General features: G+C 48.6%; 1 protein-coding gene across 1 annotated transcript; it reads right to left on the bottom strand.

Annotated features, from left to right (window-relative positions):
* Positions 1 to 222: 222 nt before the first annotated feature.
* Tdg (thymine DNA glycosylase) lies at positions 223 to 10,272 on the bottom strand. Its single transcript, XM_010631333.3, has 9 exons — positions 8,408 to 10,272; positions 6,686 to 6,927; positions 5,830 to 5,899; positions 4,585 to 4,720; positions 4,332 to 4,414; positions 4,159 to 4,253; positions 2,851 to 3,022; positions 2,299 to 2,424; positions 223 to 1,841 (listed from the first exon to the last, which is right to left on the bottom strand). The coding sequence occupies exons 1-9, from the start codon at positions 8,502 to 8,504 to the stop codon at positions 1,708 to 1,710; spliced, it is 1,155 nt and encodes a 384-aa protein (XP_010629635.1). The 5' UTR covers positions 8,505 to 10,272; the 3' UTR covers positions 223 to 1,707.
* Positions 10,273 to 13,813: the final 3,541 nt, after the last annotated feature.

Here is a 13,813-nt window from a genome sequence, read left to right as displayed (position 1 = left end):
AAGATACTCATGGATTTTTATGATTTCCTTATGTATTTCTTTTGGTATCGGGGATCGAACTGGGCCCTTGGGTTTGTGACGCAGGTGGCGGAACCACCGAGCCAAATCCCCGTCCGCTCCTCGTGTATCTTATTCTACGTGTTAAAGTGAAGGTGAACTGATCTCGGGTTTACAGGGGAAAGAACGCCAGGGTTTTAAATGGTAAAAAGCACCAGATTTTCAAATGAATTAAAAAATCTTTCAATATTATTTAATGAAAAAGTCTCCTACAGTCGTGTACAGGGTGTGTCAACGTTTCCCAGTCACAGCCCGCTGGGTGGGAACGGAGCGCGCGTGCTGGGACCAGAGCTCCGTGAGTGGTTATGCTAAAACGAGGTGTGTCCTCACCCCCAGGACGTCTGTGCAGAGCACAAGTCCCACACCAAGCAGCACCCACACACGCCCTGAAGCGCCTCAAGGAAAAACACCCATGGCTCCCAGTCCCTGAGGCGAGGCCCTGCCGCCCTGCACGGCCGCCCTTGTAAACAGCAGCTCAGCACAGCAGTTAAATACACGAGTGCCTTCCACTGGACCCACGCACAGAAGAATAAACCATCAGCGCTAAGCTAAACAGCATGGTGAGACCCACAGTGAGGATCTGGCTCTCACATAAATAGAACCACAGGCTACATGCCGTGTGGGGGGCAGAGAACCCGATTTCTCACTGCCGAACAGCCTGCGCCCGGCTCCCTCTGCACCGCAGGACAGGAGCAGGTGCGAGCTGCCCCACGGCCAGGCCCGGGACCGGACACTGTAGCACCACGGAAAACGCACCGGAAAATCAGGAAGGTGTAAGTCCGCCTTCCCACGAGGGTCACCGCGCCACAAGAGCGAACAGGAAGTTTTAAATCCCTGCTGCTCACAGAGCCGGCAGAACACACGCCTGCTGTCGGACTCGGCACAGCGCGCCCAGAGCACCTGTTTACACAAGATCAGCAGCACCGGCAGCACCTGTGTCTCAAGCCTGACCGTCCCTCTCGTATCCTGGTCTGTCACGACCTTAAAAGCCGAGGGCAAAATGAGACACGGTGGACGGCAGAGACGTCCACTTGGCAGACACCACTCTGCCCACTGGAGGACAAGTACATGGCGTCGGGTCACAGCACCTGCCGCAGGCCACTGTCACAGACGCCACACGGGCAAAGCGGACCCTGTGAGAACACGAGCCGCCCGTCCACACGGAACAGCAAGGGCCGGGCCCCTCCATGAGCGCCGCCCAGCTGCCTCTGCCCTGTGTAGTCCAAGATGCCCATCTCGGGCACGAGGGCGATGGCCTCTACAGTTAGGGATCAATGGTAAATATTCAGGCTGTTGCAGTGGGGCTTGCTGTGCAGCCCAGGCCGGCCTTGAACTCACGGCAATCCTCCTGCCCCACCACGGCCGGCCAGGCTGTGGCATTTTAAAATTAGAGATCAAGAGTAACTCCCAGGAAAGAAGAGTGACTCCCAGAAGAAAAATCAGTTTCTTCATAAAGGAAACCTAACTTATAAAAAGCTGGAATGACAGTAGTTCAGATACAAAAGCCCCTATCTCTCCCTTCCACCTACGCAGGTCCACAGGCTCGCTCCACCGCACAGCTGTGCTGTGCCAGGTTCCACCACCGGGGCGAGCGCGACGGAGGCACTGCCCAAGCGCTGCACTGGACTGCAGCAGGGCGCAGCCCCGTCCTCACACCTGGCTCCCTTCCTGCGGCCCAGGGCGGTCGGCGAAGGGAGGGAGGGGGTCTGTGAAGGGCTGCGACAGCCACTGCCCATTCGGGATGGTGCCGAACGCCGGCGCTGCTCTCACCTCCGCGCTGTCGGCTACAGGGAAAGGAACGTGGGTTAGTTCTGTTTAGGACATCTAGATGCTCAAACCGCCGATTTCGGGGCGCAGATTTCAGAAGTACAGTGGAGATCTATTAAGAATATCAATCAGGCTTCTGTAATAAGATTTTAAGTTTCTGCGCTAAGATAAAGCATAGATAATCCTCACCTGAGAATCTGTGACTTAAAGAAAATGGGCTGTGAAAGCTTGTTTGGTTTTTGTTTTGTTTTGCAGTGCCAGGGACTGAACCCAGGGCCTCCACACTGAGCCAAGCTGCCCAAGGTAGGCTCCCTCCGGAGAGCTGGGGCTACAGGAGTGCGCCACACCCAGCCCAAGTCTGTGCAGCTAAACATCAGGGAACCGTCACATTCGCAGTGCCAGCCACTAACAGTGGCCTCTCTTCCTACCCCCCATGCCCCAGGCAGCCCTGAGGAGGACAGGTGAGGGTCATACTTAGCCCATTGGAGGAGAGGCCGCAGGGCTCGCTGCTGCACGGGTTCTCGCTGTAAGCTCCGCCGTAAGCAGCTTCATAACCTGGGTCATACTTCTCTTCCTTAACAGCCATCTTCTTTGCATCCTCTACAAGGAGGCAAAAGCAAGTTAAAACTGGTTTCATTCAACGATGTGGTGAACAGCTTCATTCAGAAGTCGTAACTCTTTTCCTTAAATGAGGCGGACCGTGCAGCACATGCTTCCACTTCACTTAGGGTAAGCAAAATGCTCCCTAGGCCCTCACTGCCTGTGCACACCCAGAGTAGATGCCACCCAGGTGTGGGAGATTTCTTTCTTTTCTTTTCGTACCGGGGATCAAACTCGGATCCTTGCGCACTTGCAAGGCAGGCAGCAGAACCAATGAGCTAAACCCCCAGCCCTAGGAAATTTATTTCAGTGACTTAACACGCAGGAAGAGCCCACTGCCTGCAACACGGTCACTTTCTCTCTGCTCTTCACCCCATGCAAGTTCTGTACAGCAGGGGAAATGAGTTTAGGCCCGTGGGCACGCACCTTGGGCAAGCTGCAGATCAAAGGTATAGCGCACTTCCTGCACATCCGTGTTCCGTTCAATGCCCTTGAGCTGGTCCCTTAGGTCCTTCAGCTTAATGTAGTAATGGACTTTGTCCTGGGCACGGGGAAACTGAGCGCATCTCGCGCTGGACGATGGCATAACGTAACAGAGCTGGAACCGCAACAGTTCCGTCTCAGAAATGGCACAATTCTATTCCATCTACTCACACCGAGATTAGAGAAGATACGTTCACTTGGGTTAATAACTTGATAACTACACAGATATATAAAAGCAGTGTCCAGACCAGTTAGTTGTACTTCAGGTCAAACCTGTAATATACTTATTATGAAGTCAATAAATTAAAAACAACCCCCCCCTTTGGTGTTCATCTATCAACAGGCTTTTCAATAGCAAATTTATAGCTCAAAATTAAAAAGGGACGAAGGGGCACAGGAATGTACAATGAAGTCCCCCAGCCCACTCGATCCCCACCTGGGACAAGCCATGCTGTCAGTTCCAAGGCTTTCCACAAAAACACAGTTAAAAGTATCATAAAATTGCAGTTTCAGAAAAGGGGAAGAGACTGAATATATGCAGGGCTCTTGACGACAAGAAGCTAAAAGCAGAAGAAAATGGGACAGCAGTGCCCACCTGTGCAGTGGCAGAGTCCCTGAAAAGCCCCTCCCAGCACCCGGGCCTCGCCGGCATTTCAAACGACGCACATAAGTCTCGTGCGTTAAGGGCTGAGCTGCTTTTTAAAGCTGTAAACAAAACCTAAAAATGGAGCGAAGCTGGAACTAGGGATCTGAAGACGCTGCAGAAATGAGTTTGTAAAACACTATTATTTCACAACGGCCTGCACATAATGGGCAGTGGGGGCACAGGCCAGCTGGGGGCTGATGTCGGCCTCTAAAATGAAGCCGGGCTGAGACAGACACGGACAACTGGTTTTGCTAACCTGGGTCGTGTCTCTACCCACATGCTGTTCCACCCTGCACATGACTGTCTCGTCTGAACCTGGCAGGTAATGCCAGTAGAGCTATTCTGCGTACAGCACACGAACCAGCTCCTCTCCAAGCTTGAGCTCCACAGCACGACATCAAGAGCCCTAACAAACGTTTAACTGAAACTCTAACAGGACCTGAACTAATTTTTAGCTATTAAAAGCTGATATATATATATAAATATCATCTGACAAAATACAGAGTGACCTAATTTATAATAGCATAAATAGATAGGGCTGGGCGGGGATAGCTAGGAAAAAATTCCTGTTTAACGGAGCTACAAATACAATTTTGAGGACTTACCGTTTCTGTATCAGGGATCTTATGGGGCTGAAGCCCGAATTCCAGGTTCTTAACCCTTACTCCAAAAACTTCTTTACTAAAAATTTCATAAATACCTAAAATGAAATACAAACGTATTTACATTGCCCTAATGTCAGCATGGAGAAAAGAGAGAATTTAAAAGTAAATCTTACATTTTCCATTAAACACCGCTATGCGTGGCTGATATTTCTGTAATTTCTGTACTAGAATACGTCCGCCTTCACGAAATTCTTTACTAAAATTGAATTAAAAAGTAGTAAAAAACTGGAAATATGACAAATGTAAATACGCTAAATTCAGGCAGCTCTCAATGTGTGGAGCTCGGCTCGCGGCTGACCCGTCCGACGCGCCCAGGTTACGGGGGTGCACAACGGGCTCCAGCCCCGGGACTGGCTGCACGGTTACCTGGAGAGGTCCTTGCTGCCTGGCGTCGTCCTCTCCACCATGTTGGTGAAGCCGATGCCGTACTTCCCGGGCAGCGTGTGGTCGTCCATGTGGTTGAGCTGCACCTCGCTCAGCCCCGACATGAACAGGCACTTCCCTGCGGGGGAGAGGGCCGCTGGTCTCTGCAGGCCAGAGTCCTGGAAGCCAACTGGATTCTGCTCCAGAACTACAGCTGCTCACGCCGGAAGCTCAGAACCCGGCCTCCCATCTAGCAGCTGGGGACAGCACACCACCCTTGCACTGCGTCAGAGACTGGAACACTCAATCGCCTCCACGCTGGAGGAAGCGAACACTAACTTCTCTAGCAAACCTCTAGTAGAAACGGTGTATTACTAATTCCAAAAACAGATTCTCAATGGTTTTCACGTTACTCCTGGGTAATGGACTAGCGCTTCCTGAGGCAATCGGCCACACCTGTGGTTCTGCCAGGTGCTGCATGGGAGGCAACCATGCCACACCAGAGGTGCCACAGCGGTGACAGACACCTTGAGACTCACTCCAGAGTCTGGGCCTTCGCTGCTATTTTCTGCCAGTGAGAAGTTTCAGCAGAGCACGTCGCCAGTCACTTTTCCTAACCTTACAGCTCGACACACTCTGATCTGCAACAGAACTCTGGTCTGCACCAGCACAACACACTGCTGTTCTGTAGATAATTAACTAAAAATTGGCTTTTAAAAAGTAGTAAAACTCACAGAAACAATTCAAAGGAAAAAAGAAGGGCTAAGAGCATAGCTCAGCAGTAAAGTGTTTGCCTACTGTGAGTGAGGCCCTGGGTTCAACTCCCAGTACCAAATACACAAATCAAACCACAACTGGTTTAAAAAAGAAAGTTGCTAATAAAGACAGATGTTTTGGGGGAGGTAGTGGGGACTGAACTCAGGGCCTTGCACACACACACAAGCACATGCTAGGCAAGCTCTCTACTGCTGAGCTACATCTTTTGTTGTTTCTTTTTTTGCATTTGTGTGTGTGAGAGAGAGAGAGCGAGTGCAAGAGAGGGTGGGGGGAGAGTATGAGGGGAGGGAGAGGGAGAGGGAGACGGAGAGGGAGGAGAGGGAGAGATGGGGAGAGAGAGACACAGATACACAGGGTCTCATGAAGCCTCAAACTCACACCTGTGCTGTCTTCCTCCCGAGTAGCCGGGACGGGAGTGTGCACCACCGTGCCAGCTAAGACAAATCATTTAAAAGTAAATGAACCACTTACAAAAATGGTTTCCAGGTCCAGGGTAATGGTGGCCTTTGTAAGCAGCCATGAGGCCTGGATTTATGCCAATCTACGAAACAAAATAATTGCATATTAGTCTGAAAAAGTAGGAAATAAGCTTTAAGATTTCAATAGCATAGCAGTAGACAAAACTGAATTGATGATAAGAAAACATTTAATCCAGCACCATCAACATTATCAATTAGTACTATTCTTGGTTCCCAAAAAAGTATTCCACACAGAAGAAATAGACTTTGGGGCCAGGGATTTGACTCAGTGGTGCCGCCGCCTGCCTCACAAGAGCAAGGTCCCAAGTTCAATCCCCGGTACCAAAATAAATAAGAATACATAAATAAATAAAGAGTTCCTTTCATTACTTGGTTTGTGGGGTTCACAAACCAGCCCCACCCTGCCCGGTGGGGGAAGAGGACAGCAGCACCATCCAATCAGAGCTCCGTCCGGCCACGGCCTGGTCCCCACATGGCCTGCACAGCAGCCTAGTTACTGAACAGACTGCACGCTCAGAATCTCGGCTGTCCCCATGTCACACGCTCCACGGATCACGTGACTACTGCATCTAGCTGCCATAAGTACGAACCCTGCATCTTCAGTGAGACACCAGGCCTCAGAAAGCGGACAGGGAGGAGAGGGCAGGGGACACAACAGGAATTAAGATGTGTCGTGCCCACGTACCCGCTGTCCTTGACTAATGTAACCAGTATGTACTGCAAAGACTTTTACAAAGAGGAGGCCAAAAGAGCAAAAGCAGGACAGTTCAGGTCCAAGGTCACCCCGCGACAGGGTCTGAGCGGAGCCCCCCCCAGAGGCTACACCCGCTCTCCGGGGGGCTTCTTACGATCACGATGTCCAGATTGAAGGTCAAAATATCAGGCAGCGTCTTGGTCAGCAGCTCTGCCTCGGACACGCCGTTGAAACGGTCTACCTTCCTTTTCACTTTAAAAGTGTCTGTAATCTTTTCTTGCTTTTCCTTGGACTTTGAGGACTTGGCAGATCTTTTGGACTCTGCAGGTTTTTTGGGTTCAACGGGCGTTTTGGGTTCTGTCGGTTTGGCTTTTCTCTTCCTTCCCCTCGGAGCCTCTGAAACGATCACATCCAGAAGGTGAAGTGGAGGAAGTGAATCTGCATCTCCTGCGCTCCCCCAGCAGTGACCCCGGTACGTACCCATCCCCCACCCGCACTAGCTGAGGAGCACCCAAACTGACCCTCCCAGGCGGGCTCCTCCTCCGGAGCTCCCCTCTCCCTGCCCCGCCCCTTCATGCCTCCACCTCCTGCTCCATCCCCGCCTACTTGGTAATCCCCCAACCAAGACCGGCAGGGGCAGGCGGTCTTTCTTCCTTACTGCCTCACACTACTGGCAGGCGGTCTTTCTTCCTTACTGCCTCACACTACTTCAGTCCCTCCGGATGAAGGGGCTGGCACCTGTAGTCTCTACTTGGGGAGATTCCTGCCCAGAGCCACACAGGGAGGGAAGGAACCCCAGCAATGGAGTCAGGGTGCTCCTGGACCCCCACAGCCGTACTGCTGCACTGGAGGAAAGCTCAGTCTGCACCTCCTCGAAATCTGCTTGGCCCCTCTTCTAATTCTGTCTTTCTGACCCAAGGCCTCATGTGCTGTCAGTCCTTCCCCTTGGAGTTCACGGTTGGGAACCTGGGAGAGGGAGCCAGTGGCCCTCAGGGCAGTGGGGTGACAGCCCTTGGAAGGGCTGTGGGGCCCACTCCGGTGGCTTCTTTTGGGATTTGTGACTCCTTCCCGATGCACTCTGCCACTGTGACACCGCCCACCGCCTGTGGGCCACAGCCCTTAGTTCCAGCTGGGTGCCGGGTCAGCCTCCGGTCACAAGGTCGCCTGTCCTCAGTGTGCTGTCACTATAGAGCAGAACGGCCAAGACAGGGCTTCTCCCAGATTCCTTGCTTTGTTTGGCCCCTACAGGAAACCCACTAACCATGGCCAGGAAACTCCCCCCAAGGACTTCCTAACTCGTCCTCCACCCCTTCCCATTGCCCTCATGCCCTCCCAGATCAGTCCCCACTCCGCTTCGTGACTTCACACCCTTCCTTGCTCTCTACACCCAGTGCCGGGCACTGAACCCTGGGCCCTGCGCATCCGGGCAAGTGCTCCACCACAGAGCTGCACCCTCAGCCCTTCACTTCTGATTCTGAGACGGGGTCTTGCTTAGTTTCCCGGGCTGGGCTTGTACTTGCCATCCTCCTAGGAGTTGGGATCGTGGACTTGCATCTCCATGTTTGGCTGTAGACTGGTTTTAAATACACCGATCTGCTTAGGCCAGCCCCTTGCTTACATCCTGAGCAGCTCCCTGCTGCCTTCAGGACAGGATGCACACCCAGCCCCAAATGCCCATCCAACCTCTCTCTTTCCTTGCTATGTTCCAGCTCCAGGGCCGCATCCAGGGCTTCTCATGCCCTGCTGGGCTCGGCACACACTCGTAAAGGTGAGGAGGTTATAACACTGAAACAGAGCTGCAACTCCTCCTAAAACCTGCTCGTCAACAGGCGCTTAATCCAGTGTCACTGCTCTACACTGTCGCGGTGCCAACTACCTTTCCCGGTTTCCTGTGCAGGAGCTGGGGCAGGGGCTTCCACGGGCACCTGCTGTTCCATCTCCGGGACTGCCAGGTGAGGAGCTTCAGCCATCATCGGCTGATATGGAAACGAGTAAAGCGCTTGCACCTGCTGAAGGGAACAGCTGGAAGGACAAGCAGTTCACAGAGATGATCCAATTAGTCACGTGTTAGGTTTCATCTGTTAGCTTATTTTTTGCAGGATTAGTGATCACACCCACCAAGCTCTTTGCCACTGAGCTACATCCCCAGCCCTTTTAAAGTTCCTTTTCTTTTCTTCTGAGAAAGGTCTCACTACATATCCCAGGCTGGCCTCAAATTTGTGCTTCTCCTGCCTCAGCCCCCGATGCTGGGATTATAACTGTGTGTGACTGGGACAGCCCAAATATGTTGTTTTCTCCCAAATTTTAAATGAGCAGCTGAAAAGAAATTTCAGGATCTAAATATTCTGTCAGCAGATTGTAGTATTTACTTAGAGGTAATGGGAAGAGAGGAAGAGGAAGCTCTGTTCTCTTAATGCACGTACTCCCTGTACCAAACGCTTACACAAAACTTCTCTGTCTGATGACACCAACACCAAGTGTCACAACAAAACCTGCCGGTCGTGTCAAGTTGGCCACTCTTCCTCTGAAATGAGGTCACGGAAATTTTCTATATATAGCCAGACCCGAAAGGCCCATCAACCCACATGGGTTACTCTTATCTGTCCTCAGTTTGTGTCTCTATTCTTCAGTATTTACTCAGTGGCACAAAGAACTGGCGAATCTAGGTTGTAATTTTTAAAAAATTTATTTGCCTGTTTTCTTATTTATTCATTAGATCTGGCTTTTGTTATTGTTGGCCTTTTGTTGTTCTGTTATAGTTTGCCACTGAATAGGAACTAGGAATAATTATTTTGTAAACATTTATTCAATTTAAAAGAAAAAAAACCCCTAAGATCTTCTGAACACGACGTAAACTTTGCGCAAAGTAAGGATGGTAGGCCTCCGAGGAAACCTGGAAACACTTTACAGTGACCGGAAAGCTCCACCTCAAGCTGCTGCGGTCAGCCCAAAGCTAGGGAAGTAAACAGAGATGCGATGAAACTGAAGATAAAGCTAATGCCAGACAGTGCCACTCAGTGTGCAGGAAGAAACATCAATCGGGAGGGAAGACGGGAGAGTATCGTGTCCTATTTGGAGGGAAGCCATGCTTGCTGTGGCGAGATACTCAGCAGCTCTATCTCTGCATCCTGTGGAGGAAGGTCAGCAAGCTCAGCGGGCAGGGATGACATGGGCCAGCTCTACTGGGAAAGTCACCTCCCAGTAAATGGTGCAAGGGTGGGGAAGCAAGCTGAAGCCTTCTCTTGGTAAGCTCGGAAGTGACTGTGGAGAGACCTGTGGGTGCCAGGGAGGATGCTGGATGCTAGAGAGGCCTAGGGGACAGAGAATCAGAGAGGTAAGTGGCTGGAGAAAACATGGCTACGAACCAGTGAGAAAAATACTAACCTGTGGCCTAAGAGTTTTACTTTAAAATACGTCATTCATAAATTATGCAAAAAAACTAAGATGCACCAGGGATTTAGCTCAGTGGTTCCACCACCTGTGTTAGATCCTCGATACCAAAAACAAACCAAAAAAATGAGTCAATAAACTATAGTACATTAACATAAGAATACTAGACAGCTATTAAAAACCAATACTATCAAAGTTTAATCTATATTTCAAAGTAGAAAATATAAAGTAGCATTGTAAACTAAGGCTGTATGTAGAGAAAATATGCAGACATGGAATGTAAGTTGAATGTTTTAAAAACACATTCTTTTGTTTGAGATAGGGTTTCACTACGTAGTTTATGCTGGCCTTGAACTCACTACGTAGTCCAAGCTGGTCTTGAACTCATGATGATCCTCCTGTCTCAGCCTCGAGTGCTGGGCTCACAGGTATATGCCACCACTAAAATGTTACAATGAAGAAGCGATGAACTTGGAACTGTGCTCAGCACGAAGTAAAATGTCCTCTTTTTTCACAATACCACTAACGTCTCCCTTACACTGTTGAAACACTGGCCATTTACAATGCATGATATAAATATTTTAATGAGGAGCTGGATATAGCTAGGTTAGATTGAGAGATCTTGAGGAATTATACTCAAGAGAATATCCTCATAAAATGAACTGGAACTCTGATTGTAGCCGGTGGGTTTCTAGAGTGTGACTGTAGTCACTTTCAGATTGAACGTGTAACAGTAAGACGCAGTTACAATAATGTGTGCTATGGTTTAGCTCTAGAATGTCCCCCAAACTGTTCTGTGATCGGAGGTGGGCTCCTGAAAGGGTTTACGTTTGCCAGCTGGGTTTAAGTCTTGCTTTTATTCAATTCCTATCCTCTTGTTCTTTCCTTCCGCATGTTTAAAGTATTTAACTTTGTTTTTTTTATTTTTACAAGGGATTATGGCTAGGAGTTTGCCTTGAATCTCAGAGAAGACTTTGGACATTTTAGCAATGCTGGAACTGTTAACCCTCTGGCGACCTTTAGTGATGGACTAAACGCATTTTGTATAATAAGATAGACACAAGTCCTTTGGAAGCAAAGGATGGAATGTTACAGTTTAGGTCTAGAATGACCCATAAAACTCCCATGCACTGGGGCAGGTGTGTGTGTGTGTGTGTGTGCTTTTGGGACATAATTATACCATGGGGGCGGCTATGGCTAAACAGCAGAGGGGCCTGGGATGCAGACAGGTCACTGGGCCATGACTTGGAAGGTGTCTCTCTCTCCTTGGCTCCTCCATTCTCTCTCTCTCTGCTTCCTGGCCACCATGATGTGAACAACTTTCCTCCGCTTCAGAAACTCCCACCATGACATTTCTGTGTGCCAGCCCCACAATGAAACGTCTGAAACTATGAATGAGAATAAACCCTTCCTCTCTCCTCTTTTACACTGTGGATGTCAGGTATTTTGTCCCAGAGACAAGGAAGTGTAAGATATATTTGTCTGTGTTTGGCAGACCCGAGAGTCAAACCTATGGGCTCACACGTGTCTCACAAGGTCATAATGAAGGAACGACCTGAAGAACATGGGAGGTTAGTCTATCACACAGACAAGAAGACAATCTACCTTCCTCTATCCCTATATTTTGTGCTGCCATTCTCAGTCTGACAGGTACCATTTAGAGTACTTGACAAAAATCCAAAAATCCCATCTAAATTGAGGAGACATCATCACATTATAAAAGGCTTCTTCACTTTTAAAAAATTTCAACTGAAATGTGGCTCCCTTAGTACAGTTAGGGGATGTTAAACATCTTTTGAAATTCTGGGGCTTAGAAACTGCAAATTAAATTCCAGAAATTACAGTTGGCAAACAAGAAGTGAATGAAGAACCTCGATCTTAGAGATGTGTCATTTTTCAAAGAAACCCAGAAAGTTATCTATGACAATGTATCCCTTAAACTTTTCTAAAAATGATCTGTGGCATTTTACAACAAAATACAGTTTATATGTAGATAGCCCCAAGATCCTCATATTCTCCTAAGTGGGGCTTGTGAAAGAGGGATGGACCACCGGGTGCTACAGTTAAATGTGCTGTTAGCAAGTAGTGTTGGGTTGCAGCAATCCTCCTGCCTCAGACTCCTGAGGGCCAGATTACAGGCCTGCACTACCCTGCCTGGTTTGGGACCGCTGTGATATGGCCTTCTCCTGAAATGTGGCCAGGATATAAGATTTCCATGGAGTAGCTGAAGTTCCCTTATGGCCCTTAGTAATCTTGAGCTTTAACTCTCTCATCTCCAGTATAACCATCATTTTCCTTATCAGATGAAAAATCAAAATCAGAACTACATATTTATATCTTTGGTCATCTAACACCATGACAATGGGCTGTGTGGAAAACCAAAACCCTTTTTATCTTTTTCTGTCCAGCTAACTCAAATACCTCCTAATCACTTCTGGACAGCCTGACCTCATGTAGTATTTCCCACCTGTACTCCGTTCTCTTTTTTTTTTAGGTGGTGGGGATTGAGCCTGGGGTCTTGTGCATGTTAGGTAAGCATTCTACCAATAAGCCACATTCCAGCTTTTAAAAAAATTTACTTGAGACGGGGTCTAGCTAAGTTACACATGTAGGCTTTGAACTTCTGACCCTACTGCTTCAGCCTCCGGAGTAGCTGGGATCATAGGCACGTGCCAGCAGGTCCAGCTCCATCTGTGTTCTCAGTGGTCTGTGTCATTCCTTTCCAGTCACTTCTGACCTGCTGTACTACCTTGGATCTTTGGTAAAAGTTCTCTTCGTGCCTGAGGTCTCACTGGACACATACTAGGCCTCTTGCATGATTCCTCTTTTTTCCCTCTCTGGTTGACTGGACTCTTGAACTATTTATTTTCCCATCCAAAGAGAGTATACATCCATGGAATATTTTTTCTTTGAATGTTTTGATACTAGTTTTCCAAACAAGTAAATTATACCCAGCAATTTATTAGCCCCAAATCAAGCTAACAGAGACCACCCTAGTATTTGAGTCATTTGAGAATCCCTAAGGATAAAGTCTGTGAGTATAATACAGAATTTTCCACATTTCCTGAAGGCAAAAGCTTTGGGAGTCCTATAGGTGAAGACACGCACATGCCAGAGCTTTGAGCATAATTATAGTCAGAGTCCATTATTTTGCTGAACAAGGCCTTATACTGTGTAATTCATTTGGTTTGGCTTCAAGTTTCCTGTCATGTAAAGTCACAAATGTGAAAGAGATTTCTACAAGGTCTGGTGAATTCTCTCATTGGCCAAGTACTTCTAAGAAAGAAGCAGAGTATTTCATTCCAGAGTTTGGTCCACCATATCAGAACAGAATAAAATGCAAATTTATGTGCAGTTATCTCTTCTCCTAAACTTTAAAAAAACATTTATTTTGCTTATTTCAGTACGCTGTTTTTTTATTTCAATGGAAATGATTACCTTTTCTCCTTTTAAATATCTGGTCACCTTATTTTTTTTCTCATTTAGCTTCCTGTCAATACTTCAAATCTCTACTTTTTCAAAATTTCGACTTACCCAACACTCCCAAAATACATTTAAAAAAATATGGTCCCAGGACCACTGGAAATCTCAGCCAATTTGGAGCTGGTCTCCCTGACAGGGTTACACCCACCGCCAGCGCCATATTATCTGCTGTGACTCTTAGCATTGCTTTCAGTCAAGACTCGGGGGAGGAAGCCATCACACGTGGACTAACTTTAACAGGACGGGGGAGCTGGGTTCCTCCACCCCGCTTTCTGCATGGTGGACGCAGGAGGAAGGCCAGAGTCACCGGGTTGCCCGGCAGCTTGAGAGGGGAACGAAGCCAGGCTCAGGTGCAACCCAGACCCGGGCAGCCGGCGACTCCCGCCCGCCAAGCCGCAGTGCGCACGCG

The sequence above is a fragment of the Fukomys damarensis genome, unplaced genomic scaffold, assembly GCF_012274545.1.
Source record: "Fukomys damarensis isolate Sample0158 unplaced genomic scaffold, DMR_v1.0_HiC HiC_scaffold_15, whole genome shotgun sequence".
NCBI classification, from domain to species: Eukaryota; Metazoa; Chordata; class Mammalia; order Rodentia; family Bathyergidae; genus Fukomys; species Fukomys damarensis.
The sequence above is the reverse complement of the archived record's forward strand: the minus strand, read 5'-3'. Positions and strand labels throughout refer to the sequence as shown.